Genomic DNA, 17,180 nt, shown 5'->3' on the forward strand with positions numbered 1-17,180 from the left:
CCATAAGATGATGACCTGAGCTGAAGTTGGACGCTTAACTGACCGAGCCACGCAGGCGCCCTGATTCGGGCATTTATTGATAGACACTTGGGCTGCTGCTACCTTGCAGCTCCTGTTTTTTGTTTTTATTTTTGTCTCCACCTTGTGGCTGTTACGAACAGCGCAGCTCTGAGCATAGGTCTCTTACCTGTTAAAGCTCCTGTTTTCACTTCAATTGGTTAGGTACCCAGAAGTGGATTGATAGGCATATGGTAATCCTGTGATTCATTTCTTGGAAAGTTACACAGTCTTCCGCAATGACTGCTCCGTTTTACACTAAATGTTTGTGGAGTTGGGGAGGGGATATAATTTCACATTTAGAGAAAAGTTACATGACTAACACAAGAAATTCCTGTATACCCTTGAACAAAATTCACCCACTACTTACTTGTTTCCCCATTTGTTTTATCTCTTTCTCTCTGGCAGCACGCACACACATAAACTGTGGGTGCATGTTGTTTTTTTAACCTTTGGGGAAAGGTGAAGACATTGTGTTGGTGTATTTCTTAAGAAGGACACTGTGCCATATAACTATGTATGATAAGGTTATTAAAATCAAGAAATTTGACATCAGTGCAATCCTTATGATAGAGTTTAAAAAATTTTTTTTCACGTTTTTTATTTTTGAGAGAGAGTGATGAAGTGGGTGAGGGGCTGAGAGGGAGGGAGGGAATCCATAGCGGTTCCTTGCTGAAAGTGGAGCGTCCGATGTGGGGCTCAAACTCACGAACCATGAAACCATGACCTTAGCTGACGTCAGACGTTAACCGACTGAGCCATCCACGTGCCCCCTTATGCTACAGTTTATTTTTTATTTTATTTTATTTTTTTTTTAAATTTTTTTTTCCACGTTTTTTATTTATTTTTGGGACAGAGAGAGACAGAGCATGAACGGGGGAGGGGCAGAGAGAGAGGGAGACACAGAATCGGAAACAGGCTCCAGGCTCCGAGCCATCAGCCCAGAGCCTGACGCGGGGCTCGAACTCACAGACCGCGAGATCGTGACCTGGCTGAAGTCGGACGCTTAACCGACTGCGCCACCCAGGCGCCCCTCTACAGTTTAAATCAGAAAGTAAATTGGGGTGCCTGGGTGGCTCAGTCTGTTAAGTGTCCAACTCTTGGTTTCGGCTCAGGTCATGATCTTGTGTTTCGTGAGATTGAGCCCCGCGCCAGGCTCTGTGCTGACATCACGGAGCCTGCTTGGGATGCTTTCTCTCCCTCTCTGTCTTTCTGCCCTTCCCCTTCTCTCTCTCTCTCTGTCTCTCTCTCTCTCTCTCTCTCTCTGTCTCTGTCTCTCAAATTAAATAAACGTTAAAAAAAGAAAACACAGTTGAGATAGGCTGTGATTTGAGGCCATCTGTAAGTGTGCGCTAAGTACTGAAGTGGGCATTAACGTGTATTTGTGTATTTTTAAAGGGAGAAGTTTGTTAGAACTTGGAGGAAACAATGCCATCATTGGTAAGGCCACTCTTTATTTGTTTGCTGTTGAGAATAGCTTCGGTAGCCATGGTGATCATACAGAACTTGGGTGGACACTTTCTTCCCTCCTCTGTTGTGTGCGTCTAAGACCTAATTTTAGGTTTCAGAGTTTCACTTGTGAGATACGACACAAAGGTTTGAAGGCAGAGATAACTAGGAAGGACAGGTGTTCATGCTGGGAAATGTTACGTGGGGCTTCTAGCCTGTGTCTGAGCCTTTGTAGCTCGTCATGATTTCTTGTTTTTCCTTCTGCTTTCTGAAAACTGGCCACATGTTTTTCTAAAGTAAGTAACTCTTACGTGACTTGTTGATTCCTTTATATATTAAAAAATTAGTTTGTCTGTAGCAAGATCTTGGTTGAGTGCTTTTTTATTGGGAAGGATCACTTCCTTAAAGCATTTTATCACTTAACCCATAGGCTTGGAGTTTACCCAATTCTCATTTTCAGTTGTCGGGCACAAAATAGGTTATCAGCCTTTTGTGGATAATGCACATCGATGGATTGAGATTTAATAGAAGCATGGACTTTGTGATAAGAAGGCAAAACCTGGTAATTTGTATATTGCCATTGTTACCATGTGTAGATGCCTATATTGTTGTGGTGAACACCAGAAGTTTAAAAAGCACATGGCGATGGGTTTGTTCGGGTTGGACTTCTTATCTAGAGAGTGTTCATTTGCAAATAGTTAGCATTTAGTGAGCCCTGGGTAGTTGCAGGGACTGTGTTCAGCTGTTTCATATGAGTTTATTTCCTTTAATCCCCACAAAAATCCTGTCAGGTGCCTGCCATTATTAATCTCCTCTGGCAACTGTACTGAGGTAAAGACCATAGAGCTCGTTATTCTGCTCTTAATGGAGGCTTCGTGGTGTGAACATGCTTACATCACTGGGGTAATGCTGACACTCTCTTCCTGAGCTTTCTGATGGCATCATCTGGTCGACTGGTTAGCCCGTCTACATGGCAACACTGACAGGTGTGTGTTTTGTTTCTCCAAGCTTTTGAGGATGCAGACCTCAGCTTGGTCGTTCCGTCGGCTCTCTTCGCAGCCGTGGGGACAGCGGGCCAGAGATGTACCACTGCGCGGCGCCTGGTGAGTGTGTCGGCTTTGGGCGCGTGACATTGTCTTCACAACCCACTTGGTTACACGTTGCGCTGTTAGGAAGTGGTATACAAGTATTGCTGGAAAAGTGTGTTCCCGTAGACACAACACATCTGTGGCCCTGATACACTCTTGTGTGCTCAAGGCTGATCAACCAGGGATTGTGCCCAAGCTACAAGTGGTGGAGCTGGACTGGGGACGGAGACCTCAAACAATATGGACAAAGTCCAATGTCACTTGGAGAATAGAATCAGCTATAAGTTTGAAGAGTTCGAAAATTATTCGCTAAAGGATATAGAGCCTTGGCTTCGTTATAAAAACACTTCAGTAAAACATAAAGATACTAATTTGGGGCCCATAAGTCTGGTCTGACATTTCTAGACTTGATGTGACATGGTTTACTGAAAAGCAAAGGTGGGTTGTCTCTGGATGAATGTATAGTCTGTGCACACATATATAGGACACATTATTAAGTGCACAGAGGGAGATGTGATTTAGCATCAGCGTATGGGGTTTGGGAAGTTTAATGTCTGTACTTATATTTGAGCTGGATTTCGGTTTTGTGTGGGGTATCAGCCTGATTTTCATGGCTCTCATGGTCCTGAAAACTCAGTACTACAACCAAGCAAGTTTTGATTAGGTACAAAGTGTGGCTACATTTGACATTTTAAAAATTATTATTGTTGAGTTTTCCTCTTGTAATTAAAAATTTCAAACAGTTGTACATTTAAATTACAGAGAAACTGGCTTTGTGTTTTTACTCTTAGCCTCAATATGAACCAATTCTTTATAAGGTTAACATAATCCAAATTAGAATAAAACGGGTCTGGAAATTAAGCCTACTTTTTCTGTAACTTTTCATACTCATTTTTTCTCTATTTTATAACAGTTGGAGATTTGTCTTTCCTTTGTTTTTCTATAGTTGTTCTCCAAAAACATCTGAGATACGATATTCATAGAATGTTTACAATTTGTTGAATTTACTTTAGACCTTTATTACACTAATGCTAAGAAGGAAACAGGTCGTCCAAAAGATTATAATTTTAATGATATGTGAAATGTGAAATGACATGGAAGTCAAGCCTTTGTATATTCAGCTAAGTTTTACTTTTCCTTTGTGTCTTGGAGCAAGTATACAAGTCCATGCTTTACATGTAGTGTTAAACATTAAAGGATGCTATTAGTCATTGCCCAGATTGGTTTTCATAGGGACAGTGATGTGTAGAAAAACCCATTCCAGTACTGTGGACCTCTCCATGACTGCCAATCCATTTGCTACATGAAAACCGACCCAGAGAATGGATGGCTGGACCAGTTCACCCCTGTCAGTGGGAACATAGCTTGGAGCTCACATCCTACCTAGTGTGAGTCCAAAGGCGGTCCTCCTGGTTGAGTCCTCCCTCTGGAGACCTAATCCGCCGAGAGCATGCTATTACACAACAGCCATACCAAGGCAGACCAAACAGCTGCCAATATGTGTTCACCACAACTGGGACAGATACACTTGAGGTTTTCTGGTAATTAAGATGTTGAATGCTTTAGAGTAAAAACAGGCATAATTGCTCTGTGAAGCTTGGCCAGACAGGTCCTTAGAAACTTGGTAAAGACAAGGCTTATGATTTCTGTTCAACATCTACCAAGTGGAAATTTATTATCTTAATGTAGTTATTAAAAGTAGGAATTAAATAATTAAAGAACGTATACTTCTGTTTGCTTTTGTTTTCAGAGGTCACAGTGTCTAAGAACTAGTATGAACTATAAATTAGTACTATTAATAAAAATCACACATTGTTGACAAATTTATGTGTTTATTTGAATCTTCCCTTGAATGTTTCTTTTATCGCTTAGTTTTTACATGAGAGCATCCATGATGAAGTTGTAAATAGACTTAAAAAGGCCTATGCACAGATCCGTGTGGGGAACCCTTGGGACTGTGAGTATCTGGTTGATTTCAAAGGTATTCCTTTTTGACAGTTGGTGTTACCAGTGTTTCTATCTCAGACTTTTTGTTTTTTCTTTTCTGAGGCCTGAGGGCATATGAAGCAGGTTATCGGGCACGTGGGGCATCAAGTCTGCTCCTAGCTTAGGATCCTGGGTGCTTGATGTAGGCTGGTGGGTGAGTCTCGGAGATGATGTTCAGATGGGATGACTTTGACGAGCTTCTTCTCTCTGCACTCTTTTTTAAAAAAATTTTTTTTTCTTTTATTAGCATTTATTTAGTTTTTGAGAGTCGGAGAGAGACAGAGTGTGAGCAGGGGAGGTGCAGAGAGAGGGAGACAAAGAATCAGAAGCCGGCGCCAGGCTCCAAGCCGTCAGCACAGAGCCAGATGTGGGGCTCGAACCCCCGAACTGTGAGATCATGACCTGACCCAAAGTCAGTCGCCCAACCAACCGAGCCACCCAGGCGCCCCTCTCTGCACTCTTATGACCCTTTTGCAAGCCACCACCATTCTCATGGAAGGCTGCAAGAGTGTCCCCTCCCTGACCTGCCTGCTTCCACTTCTGCCTTCCAGAGAAGCCAGAATGGTTTTTTAAAACATGTAATTAGATGAAATAATTCATTTTCCTGCTTCATACACTCCAGTGACTTCTTATGGCTCTTCCGCTGAAACCTGGATCCCTTCCAAGTCTCTCTGGATCAGGCTCACAGTCTCTCATGACGTGACCTCTGCCTCCTCCCCTGCCCACCCCCTGACTGGCTGTGTACCATTTCCTCCCTTGCTCCCTGAGCTCCAGCTTTCCCATCTTTCTTGTAGAGCTCCCAGTGTCCACGCTCTGTTCTGCTACTCTTTCCGCTGGAGTCCTCTTCAGCCCGCTTTTCCTGTGACTGGTGCTCTAAGATTCCCCTGAGGCCTCCCTAGATCTCCCTTCTTCCTCTGTCCCCTGGCCACTTTTAATGGTTTGGATTCCAGCAGCCATATAGGGCTGCATCTGTTTTTCCCTGTTCCGTTCCACACCAGCTCCTGAGCCTGTGAACTTCTTAGAGCATGATCTCATGGTCATGAATAAACGGATCGTATATTTTTAGTGCGGCGCTCTGATTAATTGATAGCCATTCCTTTAACCCAGGGATTGGCAGATTTCACTACCTGCTTATGTAGAGAAACTTTAAGCAGGATGCAGTCCCACCCCCTGGTTGAAGTGTCTTCTGTGACTACTGTGGCAGAGACGGCCTGTGTCATGCAGAACGTTGACTATTTCCTGTCTAGCCTTTTACCAGAAGAGTTTGCTGACTCCTTGTCTACACTGAGAGGCTGTCTGAAGGGGTGGGGCTGTTCATTGGGAAAGGTTTTCTAACAGTAATGATGCCTTTTGGGGTGAAATGACACACATTCCTTTTTCTCTGCAGCTAATGTCCTCTACGGGCCACTCCACACCAAACAGTCAGTGAGCATGTTTCTTGGAGCAGTGGAGGAAGCAAAGAAAGAAGGTGGCACTGTGGTCTATGGTGGCAAGGTAATGACAGCCCAGCTCAGTAGTGACAGACGTTTGCTTCCTTTCCTTTCAGCTTGAGCAGGGCTCTGGGCAGATGGCGAAGGGTCCCCCATCTACTGACTTTGCCTTCTCCATCTTTTCATAAGGGGGAAATAGATGTTTCAATGAGTGACAGCATAAAAGGCACGGAACACTTCTGGAAGGACACACAAGAAACTCCGAGTCGTGATGGCTGTTGAATTGAGTCCCTGGGAATTTGTATGGAAGGGAGACCTTTCCATGGGACAGTACAAGACTTTGTATTCAGAGCAATCAGAATTTGTATTTAGTGGTTACTTTTAAAAGTCAGTTAAGGCAGGAAATCAAAGGATATGAAGCAGTTTCGCTGTAGATCTCTTGGCTGCAAGCGTTTCCACCACAAACGTTACTGTTGGATAACCAATCGGTTATAAGGCAATTTGGTATAAAGGCAACAAAAATAACTGGTTGACCGTTTGGTTGGGCAGTGTGTTGGTCTAGTCACTGGGTTGACTCCGGGGTTTCTTTTTTCCATTGATGGTGTACTCCCATTTTTGTATCACATAAATCTTAGCCCTGATGATGGTCACTGTAGTGGTGCCGAGTTCTGAACTCACGTTTCCCATGGAACTTTGAACTTTGCATTTCCCATAGAGCTTTGAAACGTCTGTCAGGGGACACGCAGGGACATGTGTAGAACAACAAACACAGGGTAGAAGGTTTTCATAGCACAATACAAAGCTCTGTTAAAAATATGTATCCTAGTATTTGGGAACTGATACCTCTGTTTTTTTTTAAATGTTTATTAAAAAATTTTTTTGTTAGAGGCACCAGGGTGGCTCAGGACATGATCTCATGGTTTGTGGGTTTGAGCCCCGTGTCGGGCTCTGTGCTGACAGCTTGGAGCCTTGGAGCCTCCTTTTGATTCTGTGTCTCCCTCTCTCTCTGCCCCTCCCCCACTCACACTTTGTCTCTCTTGCTCACTTGCTCTCTCTCAATAAATAAAACATTTAAAAACATAAAAAATAAAATTTTTTTGTTAATGTTTATTTTTAGAGAGAGAGCAAGTAAGTCACATGTGGGAGTGAGGAAGGACACAGAGAGGAAGACAGAGGATCTGAAGTAGGCTCCACACTGACAGCAGAGAGCCCGATGCAGGGCTTGAACTCATGAATCATAAGTTCACGACCTGAGCTGAAGCCAGACACTTAACCGACTGAACCACCAAGGCACTCCATTACATGTTTGCTTATTTTCGAGAGAGAGAGAGAGAGCGAGAGAGAGAGAGAGAGAGAGAGTGCAAGCTGGGGAGGGGCAGAGAGAGAAGGGGACAGAGGATCAGAAGTGGGCCCTGCTGACAGCAGAGCGCGCGCGCACACACACACACACACACACACACACACACACGCCTTGTTAAATAGAGGTGTGTTTGTATATTTGTGTATTTTTTGTTACTCGTGTTTCTTTTTTTTCTTCGTGTAACATGTACGTAAGTTATGTAATGCAATGTGGTGTTACAGTAATAGATACTGCTGCCATGCATGGGATTGGGAGTTGATACAGTTGACTCTTGGAAAACACACAGCTCAAAGAATAATGCAAACACAGTGGAGACTAGACCACCCAACCATGGGCATCAAGAGTATTTTACAGAAGGAATGCAAGCATTAGTTAACTGGACATGAACTAGTAATTTGGTTCCATGGAGGTTGGTTAGGAGAGTGTCTACAGTATACTCTTGGGGCTTTTGATTTTTGTACAGTATGTATTGGTTTGCTAGGGCAGACTGGGTCATTTAAATGACAGAAATTGACACAGTTGTTGGGGGGCTGAGTCTAAAATCAAGGTCCTGGCAGAGTTTCTGCTGAGGCCTGTGTTCTTGGCATGCAGACGGCCACCATATTGGTGTGCTCACATGGCTTTTCCTTTGTGTTTCTGGTATCTCTTCCTCTTGTAGGGATGTCAGTTCTGGCTGATTAGGGCCCCTCACATGTGACCGCATTTGAACTTTAATTACTTCCGTAGAGATTCTGTTTCCAGGGGTGCCTGGGTGGCTCAGGCAGTTAAGCGTTGGACTTTGGCTCAGGTCATGATCTTGCAGTTTGTGGGAATGAGCCCCGTGTCAGGCTCTGTGCTGACAGCTCAGATCCTGGAGCCTGCTTTGGATTCTTTGTCTTCCTCCCCAGTCATGTGCGTGCACGTGCTTTCTCTCTCTCTCTCTCTCTCTCTCTCAGAAAAAACATTCAAAAATGAATAAATAGATGTTCTGTCTCCAAATTCAGTCACACTGTACCAGTTAAAGCTTCAGTATAGGAATTTGGGGATGGTGGACACAGTACTGTCTTTATTTATTTATTGTAATTTTTTTTAATGTTTATTCATTTATTTTGAGAGAGAGAGAGAGGGAGAGAGAATCCCAAGCAGGTTTCATGCTGTCAGCATAGAACCCAGTGTGGGGCTCGAACCCACAAACTGTGAGGTCATGATCTGAGCCGAAATCAAGGGTCAGACATTTAAATACCTGAGCCACCCAGGCACCCCTCACATTACAGTCTTAAAACACAGACAGTATAGATGACGTATTTTTACATTGTATAGGTTTTTTAAAAAGCCACATGTAACAGTGGTGTTTCAGTGTAACCTCATCCTTCTTTTTTCTATTTTTATCTGATTAACTTAGGAGCAATAGGAGGCAGAGAACGTTTTCATTCGTGATGACGTTATTTTTGGGAAATAATTCACCTGTAAATGGTGTTTGTCTGTTTTTTTTTTTTAATTTTCCTCCACAAGTACGGCAAAGGTTGTATCTGATGACCCAAAGTAGCAGAAAACAAAATGCTTTCATTCTTGTGATTTTACTTCTCTACTGAAGGTTATGGATCGCCCTGGAAATTACGTAGAACCAACCATTGTGACAGGTCTGGCCCACGACGCGTCCATTGCCCACACAGAAACGTTTGCTCCGATCCTTTATGTCTTTAAATTCAAGGTAAAAATGGATTCTGTTTGCTTTTTCTCTAGTTTAATGTTGAAAAAACAAATGAGAAGAGTAAAGAAAATGAAAGTATGTGAAATTTCACTGTTAGCCTATAGGGAGGTTTTAGGTAGTTACTCTGCAAAAAAAACTGCCCGTGGGGAATAAAAGACAGGCACCTATGCCCTTCTCGGCTAAGGTTAGACAAAAACTGACCGCCACCCCTCCCAGGTCCACTCTCTGCAATCCCAAGAGATTGAATCAAGATTGGAATGTGCCGTAATTAACAGTTAAAAAATAATGAGAATTGTGTCTTTTTATAGTTAGATGATGTTTAAAAAACTTAAATGGTTTATTACTGGTTTACATGATGTCACTAGAGGTATAATTTCATGTTTTATAGTGTGTGTGTGACTAAATTCTTGAGCAAATTATTTAGTGTCTCTTGCCTAATCTTTAGACCGTGGATAATATAAAACCTGTATCATCGGATGAGGATTAAATAAGTGTACTGTAAGCAGTTAGATCTGTGGGTTGTGCATAATTGGAGCTCTGTAAATTAATTCTTACATAGTAGCTTGAATGGAAGCATGTACTCCTCTGTTTCTCAGAGCACAATTAAGGGAAAAACACACAAAGCTGTGTATCAGAGAAACGGAATTAGTAGGTTAATCTTTAGTTTACTTTTGTGCACTAAAGTTACACGTCTTATGAATGTACCATTGTGAGCTTGGACCTGAATTCTGTATCATTCCACTGTCTGTCCTTTTAGAGTGAAGAAGAAGTGTTTGCATGGAATAATGAAGTAAAACAGGGACTTTCAAGTAGCATCTTTACCAAGGATTTGGGCAGAATCTTCCGCTGGCTTGGGTATAACTTTGTCTATTTTGAAAACTTATGTAAGTCTAATTTGTCTCGTGAATGGACTTATAAAAAAGAAAGTGAAGCCATCCTAGTTGAAATAAGTATTTGAGCATCTAGAGTCTTAGAGGTTTGGATTTTTTGTTTGTTGGGTTTCTTCTTCTTCTTTTTTTTTTTTTTTTTTAATTTTTTAGTGTTTATTTTTGAGAGAGAGAGAGAGAGAGAGACAGAGCTTGAGCAGAGAAAGTGTAGAGAGAGAGGGAGACACAGAATTCAAAGCACGCTCCAGGCTCTGGGCTGTCAACACAGAGTCCAATATGGGGCTTGAACCCATGGACTGGGAGATCATGACCTGAGCTGAAGTCGGCCGCTTAACCGACTGAGCCTCCCCAGACAGCCGTTGTTTGTTTTGTTTCTTAATTTCCTAATGGGTTGCTCTCAACCATGCTTCCCTTTTTACACACAGGCCGAAAGGATCAGACTGTGGCATTGTAAACGTCAATATCCCAACGAGTGGGGCAGAAATTGGAGGTGCATTTGGTATGTAAAGAATCCTTTTCCACGTTGGGGGCAGTATATTAGATGTTGGCGTTGCCATAACAAAATACCATGGACTGGATGGCTTAAACAACAGAAATTTATTTTCTCACAGTTGTGAAGGCTGTGAGTCCAACCAAGGTCAAGGTTTCGGCAGTGTTGGTTTCTCCTGAAGCCTCTTTCCTGGCTTGTGGGCCTTACGTGGCTTTTTCTCTGTGGAGGCACATGTATCACTGCTATCTCCTCCTTTTTTCTGAGGACACCAGTCCTGTTGTTTTAGGGGCCCACCTTTATGGCTTCATGGGTTTTTTTCCTTATGACTTCATTTAACCTTAATTACCTCCTTAAAGGTTCTCTTGTCAAACACAGCCACATTCTAAGTATTGGAAGTTCCGTCTTCCAGTATGGGAATTTGGGATGGGGACACGATCAAGAGAGCACAAGAAAAGCAGTAGTAGCTTTTAGAAAAGTTTGACTAGGGGCGCCTGGGTGGCGCAGTCGGTTAAGCGTCCGACTTCAGCCAGGTCACGATCTCGCGGTCTGTGAGTTCGAGCCCCGCGTCGGGCTCTGGGCCGATGGCTCGGAGCCTGGAGCCTGTTTCCGATTCTGTGTCTCCCTCTCTCTCTGCCCCTCCCCCGTTCATGCTCTGTCTCTCTCTGTCCCAAAAATAAATAAAAAACGTTGGAAAAAAAAAAAAAAAAAAAAAAAAGAAAAGTTTGACTAAGAAACTGGAATAATAGAACTCGGTAAGAACCTGGTCTTACGTGCTTGAGAGAGCTTATGTGTCATGTGCAGAGTTCTTGTCCAGGGTCTGACTTTTTTCTCCAATGCAGTATCCCATTAGAGCCAGGGCCCTTAAGATATGTGTCCCCTTGAAATGGCATCTCTTTTGGGGGGAAATGGTCCATGACCCCGACAGCATTAAGAACCCTTGGCTTTAGGCATAAGCCAGCAAGTTTCACATGAAAAATTCTGGTTTTTAATTGCTAAGCAGTGTGCTAAGTGTCCAACGTTATCTTTTATTTTAGATAAAATCCTAAATTGGTTTTTTCACTGGGTTCTGCTTGTATTTTCTAAGTCTTGAGTTTTTTGTTTGTTTTAATGTTTATTTATTTTGAGAAAGAGAATCCCAAGCATGCCCCATGCTGTCAGCACAGAGCCTGAGATGGGTTCGATCTCGTGAACCTTAAGCTCATGATCTGAGTCGAGATCAAGAATCAGATGCTTAACCAACTGAGCCACCCAGGTTCCCCTCCACAGTTAATTTTTAGATGGAAAAAGCTGTTCTCCCACTTTTCCTCCTTCATTACCAGAGGCAACTACTTTGAGATTATTACTGGGGGGGAAAAAACCAAACATAAATTTACCTTTGAATTTACTTCAATTAAAAAAAAAAGTTTTTATTTATTTATTTTTAATCAATTTTCTTTTTTTTGGATTGAGAGAGCCGGAGGGGGGAGGGATAGAGAGAGAGGGAGAGAGAGGATCCAAAGCGCGTTGTGTACTGATAGCAGCAAGTTCGACATTGGGCTCGAACTCAACAACCTTGAGATCATGACCCGAGCTGAAGTCAGATGCTCAATCAACTGAGCCATCCAGGTGCCCCTAATTTTTATTTATTTATTTTAAGCACTCTCTCCACCCATCTTGGGGCTTGAACTCTTGAACCTGAGATCCAGAGTCACATACTCTACCAGCTGACCCAGCCAGGCGTCAAAGTAGTGTTTTAACTGCTTAATCTTCCTCAATTTTAGACATTATGTGTTGACCCTCTGTTAGGATAGATGAACCTTCTTAACCCTCCTTCTCTGTGTGTGTGGCATGACATTATCATGCCAGGAGAGATTAAGGGGAGACCAGAGGAACCAACCAAGCTTCTAAGAGTGCTCTCTCTCTCAGAGTCAACACAGGATGTGCTTAATTCTTCCAGCAGTGGATTGTGACAAAATACCTAAAATGTCATCTACCAGGAAAGCTCATTAGAGATTCAGCGCCCACAGCGTTTACTGGGGGCTGGTCATCTAGGCACCCTTTCCCAAATACCAACCTTTCCCTATACCAAAATTCCAGACTCCCTGAAGGAAAGCAGGTGTTTAACATAAACCCCGTTGTATGAAAACAGGTGAGGCCCAGTGAGACACTTGTATCTTTTAGGGAAAGTTTTATAGTGTCGGGAAAGGTATAGCAGCCAGGTTCCCAGATGCAGCAAGATCACAAGCCGTGCGTTTCCTATGTAGTTGGCAATAATGTTTCCTCAGATTTGTGACGTTGTTATCCATGGGCATTATGGTTTTTGGTATTGTGGTTGGAAAGCCCAGTCCACTTTGATTTCTGATCTCTTTTCTTTTTTTTCCCATATCACAAAATTCGGGGTCTACTTTTTATGTCGGTGGAGACCACTGTAAAAAAATTTTTTTGGCAGTGGGCCAGTGATGAGCATTAGAATATTGGGGCTCATTTTCAGTACTGGGGAGTTTTGACTAGTTTTGTTTTGATAATGTTTCTTTGACAATTATTTGCCCTTCCCTTTTTTTTTTTTTTTTTTTTTTTTTTTAAGATTTTATTTTTAAGAAATCTCTACAGCTAACGTGAGGCTTGAGTTTACAACCCCAAGATCAGGGGTCGCAAGCTTTACTGACTGAGCCAGCCAGGCACCCCAATTTTTCTCTTGCTAATTACTAGAACTATTACTTGAATACTAGCTCTTGAAGACTTGTCTAATTTTGTTATCTTTTTCCTCCTATTTTTCATCTTTTTGTTTTTATGTTTTTTTTTTTTTTTTCCATATGGGAGATATCCTCAGAGTTTGTTTTTTTTTTTTTTTTTTTTTAAGTAATCTCTACATCCAGTGTGGGGCTTGAACATACCACCCCGAGATCACGAGTCTTATGCTCTTCTGACTGAGCCAGCCAGGTGCCCCCTCAGATTTTTCTCTTAGCTCTTCGGTTAACTATTTTCTCCTCTGTTTAGTATCTGTATAGTATTTAGTATCTATTACTAAACACAACATCAAGACTTAATGTCTTGTGATTTGATGGCACACTTTTACATAGTATCCTTTTCTTGTATGGAATCATTAACTTATAATCTAAGGATATTACCATAGCATTTAAAATATTATAAAAGCAGAGTATGTATATTGTAGATAATGTATAGCTAAGCATAAACGAGAAAATAAAATTTTATTTCTACCATCTAGAGGTTTCCGATTTTAACACATTGTCTCATGGTAAGGTTGGTTTTCTTTTGCTTCTTGGCAAATTTGTTTCCTCTTTATTCCTCCCCCCCGCCCCCCTTCCAGTTCTTTCTTCCTGTTTATTTGGTTTATTTGATCTCTGTTTGTAGAGGAGATACTCTGAGCTAAATGTAAACTCACTGGTTGGGTAGCTCTGGTCTTCTTTTGGTATCTTTCTGTGCTGCTGAGTAGGAGCCAGTAAAGACAAACTGCTCAAGAGATACAAGTTTCTTGTGTGTTTCTCTAGGAGGAGAAAAGCACACTGGCGGCGGCCGCGAGTCTGGTAGCGATGCCTGGAAACAGTACATGAGAAGATCCACTTGGTAAGACCAGGCTTTGGGAGGATGGGTTTGGGCTTCGAGCTGTTGGTTGGAATGCTCTTTTAAAATTAAAAGCTCTTCTACTTCCTGTTCTGTGCACAGCTTCACTTAATTTTGGTTTGCTTCACTTAGTTTTGGTTCGTTCTTTCTTTCTTTCTTTCTTTCCTTCCTTCCTTCCTTCCTTCCTTCCTTCTTTCTTTCTTTCTTTCTTTCTTTCTTTCTTTCTTTCTTTCTTTCTTCCTTCCTTCCTTCCTTCCTTCCTTCCTTCCTTCCTTCCTTCCTTCCTTCCTTCCTTCCTTTCTTTCTTTCTTTCTTTCTAAGGCTATAACTATCTTTAAAAGTTTTTTAGTGTTTGTTTATTTTTGAGAGAGAGACGGAGCATGAATAGGGGAGGGGCAGAGAGAGAGAGAGAGGGAGACACAGAATCCGAAGCAGGCTCCAGGCTCTGAGCTGTCCGCACAGAGTCCGACACGGGGCTTGAACCCACAAGCCATGAGATCGTGACCTGAGCTGAAACCAAGGGTTGGACGCCTGACTGACTGAGCCACCAGGAGCCCCGGGACCCATTTAATAGGGATATTGTTCCTCTCAGGAGAAAATCTAGGTATATAATTACTAGGCAAGATATTTATTTTCTAAAATATTGCATTGTATTTTATTTCTGTTGGAATGAGAATATCTATGTTTTTCCTTCTAGTTCAGTACAAGTTATTGAGAGATAAACGAAGAAAATTATATTCCCCATATTCTTGTGCCCTGAAGACTATGAATAACATGTTTGATAGGTGTTTTCCCAAATGTGTTTCTCTCCCTCTTTTTTTTTCCCCCCAACACTGGATCTATACTAACTTTGTCCTAATTTTGTTTTTCTTCACCAACTTGTATCTTGGACATCTCACCTTGTAATATATACAGATAGGCTAAATTTTCTTAATGGCATAAAATAGTCTATATTATGTGTGTACTACTCTTTTTGTAATTTGTTCATATTTTTTTCCCCTCTAGCACCATCAACTACAGTAAGGACCTTCCTCTAGCTCAAGGAATCAAGTTTCAGTAAAGGTGACAGTAAATCATCACAGCTCACATCACATCGCATCACATCACAGCTCACAGGCATTCTCGCAACTCTTTCTTCTGAAGACAAAGAAAAATTAAGATTTGCCCTGAATAAATAAATGCATTATTTTGAATATGCTTGGCTAATCTCTTAGCCCTGAGGCCCCAACTAAGTCAAGAGACTTATCTTTAAACAAATAAAAATACAGATGTCACAACATGAGCCATATTTAGTGACAGATTGGGTGAATTTTTATGTTGCTAGTAGTTCATGCTTTAAAAAAAATTTTATATTATAATTTAGAAGAAACTAGTAGATGCTATAGTAGGAATTTGGAAAAACACAGAATGGAGAAGAAAAAGGAAGTCTTCTTGGTAGGCTGAGTGTGAGTAAAGATTTCTGTAGTAAGTATTGATTCACCTTACCCTCGAGCATGTGCGGGGAAGAGTGGTGTTTGAAGGGAGTGTGTTGATGTTCGTGCACGTCGAGGAGCACAGCGCAATATCCGTGGGGAATGCCTTGCTTTGTGTGAAACGACTAAGGATTATTCATCGCCATTACCGCTTGCCTTGCTCATGTCCACTTGTGTCCCCACAAAAGAGCTGTGCATGGTGGACCTAGGTTTTGCTCCTGCCGTAGAACCTGTACCCGCCAAGGGCTGTGCCTGTGTCTACTGAAAGTGTGCTGGGTTTCTTACGCAACATTAGACCGTTGACTTTAGCTATTATGTTTGTGCACTTGCCCTTGGATTTGTTCCAGGAGAATGACTACAGTGTGTGTGGCAGCCTGTGGTAGTAGTGACCTGAGGAACGTTCACTCGTTCGTGGCTGAGAATCTGCCTCCTCCTCTCAGGAAGCTGAGTCTTTGGAGTGGGTCATCCCAAGGTTTCCTGTTGAGTCCGTGTTGGCTCTTGAAGGTCTCCTGTCGTCTTGGCAGTCTGTACTCTCTTGCCAGTTTGGACCTGGGCGGAAGCCTTCCAAGAAGATAACATTTGTAGATAATTTGATGCATCAGGATGTATGGACAGATTTGGACAACTGGCAAAGAATGGGTTATGACCCAGAGAAGTAATAAGCAAATGAGAAAACCAGACAGTTATAAATTTATCAGGGTGGGAAAGGTATTCGTAATATGTCCGATGGCATAGCTGTGACTGGTGTTCACCAATGCACGCTGTTGTCAACCTTGAGTATTAAGCAAAATGCTGATGATGTGTACCTCTTGAGAGCTTGTTGGCCGGAAGAAGTCAGGGGTATATCAAAGAGGTGGACGGTTCATGTTCTTCCGTGGAAAATCAATAGTGCCTAAAATTACAAAAGAAATAGTAACAAAGGCTCATGCAGGTAGGGAGGTAAACTTTTAGGAATCATATACTGACAGGCCATTATTATTTTGTAAAATTCTGCAAGGTGATTTTTTGATTGAAATATTTTCTTATATCTTGGGTTTTTCCAGCATATTATTTTTAAACAAATGTTCTAAATTACAAGCTGTATCAGTGTTTTCACTTAACATTTTTTACGTTTATAATTTCTGTTAGGAATTTCAGGAGGCTCTCCATCCTCCTGTGTATCTGTTAAAGCCATGACATGGTGGCCGATTTCCTAGCATGCTGGGGTGACTGGCGGCCCTCGTCTTAGGTGTAGAAGCCGAGTAAAACGAATTCTGAAAGCTTTTTTTGAAACCAGTTCATAATTTTTCTACATAATGTTTCTAGCAGTTACAAGGAAATGTTTTTGTCACAATGCTTATTAAAAAAAATTTTGCACTTAAATTGGCCCCCTTTGTTCTTTTTTACTGACCTAAGAAATAAAAATTGGTTATTAGTGTTTTGTTTTTTTTTTAATTTTTTTTTTCAACGTTTTTTATTTATTTTTGGGACAGAGAGAGACAGAGCATGAACGGGGGAGGGGCAGAGAGAGAGGGAGACACAGAATCGGAAACAGGCTCCAGGCTCCGAGCCATCAGCCCAGAGCCTGTCGCGGGGCTCGAACTCAGGGACCGCGAGATCGTGACCTGGCTGAAGTCGGACACTTAACCGACTGCGCCACCCAGGCGCCCCGTGTTTTTTTTTTTTTTTAATGTTTGAGAGAGCAAGCAGGAGGAGGGGCAGAGAGGGAGA

At 42.1% G+C, this 17,180-nt stretch overlaps 1 protein-coding gene across 1 annotated transcript in view; it reads left to right on the forward strand.

Moving 5' to 3' along the window:
- Positions 1 to 16,832, forward strand: part of ALDH7A1 (aldehyde dehydrogenase 7 family member A1) — a 42,061-nt gene extending 25,229 nt beyond the window's left edge. The window contains exons 10-18 of the mRNA XM_058737579.1: positions 1,456 to 1,497; positions 2,515 to 2,609; positions 4,467 to 4,551; positions 5,968 to 6,074; positions 8,944 to 9,060; positions 9,818 to 9,915; positions 10,373 to 10,446; positions 13,926 to 14,001; positions 15,004 to 16,832. Coding sequence (XP_058593562.1) covers positions 1,456 to 1,497; positions 2,515 to 2,609; positions 4,467 to 4,551; positions 5,968 to 6,074; positions 8,944 to 9,060; positions 9,818 to 9,915; positions 10,373 to 10,446; positions 13,926 to 14,001; positions 15,004 to 15,058 — 749 coding nt within the window. The 3' untranslated portion in view covers positions 15,059 to 16,832. The remainder of the gene's footprint in view (positions 1 to 1,455; positions 1,498 to 2,514; positions 2,610 to 4,466; positions 4,552 to 5,967; positions 6,075 to 8,943; positions 9,061 to 9,817; positions 9,916 to 10,372; positions 10,447 to 13,925; positions 14,002 to 15,003) is intronic.
- The last annotated feature ends 348 nt before the right edge of the window (positions 16,833 to 17,180 follow it).

Source organism: Neofelis nebulosa, chromosome 1 (genome assembly GCF_028018385.1).
Source record: "Neofelis nebulosa isolate mNeoNeb1 chromosome 1, mNeoNeb1.pri, whole genome shotgun sequence".
Taxonomy (NCBI): Eukaryota; Metazoa; Chordata; class Mammalia; order Carnivora; family Felidae; genus Neofelis; species Neofelis nebulosa.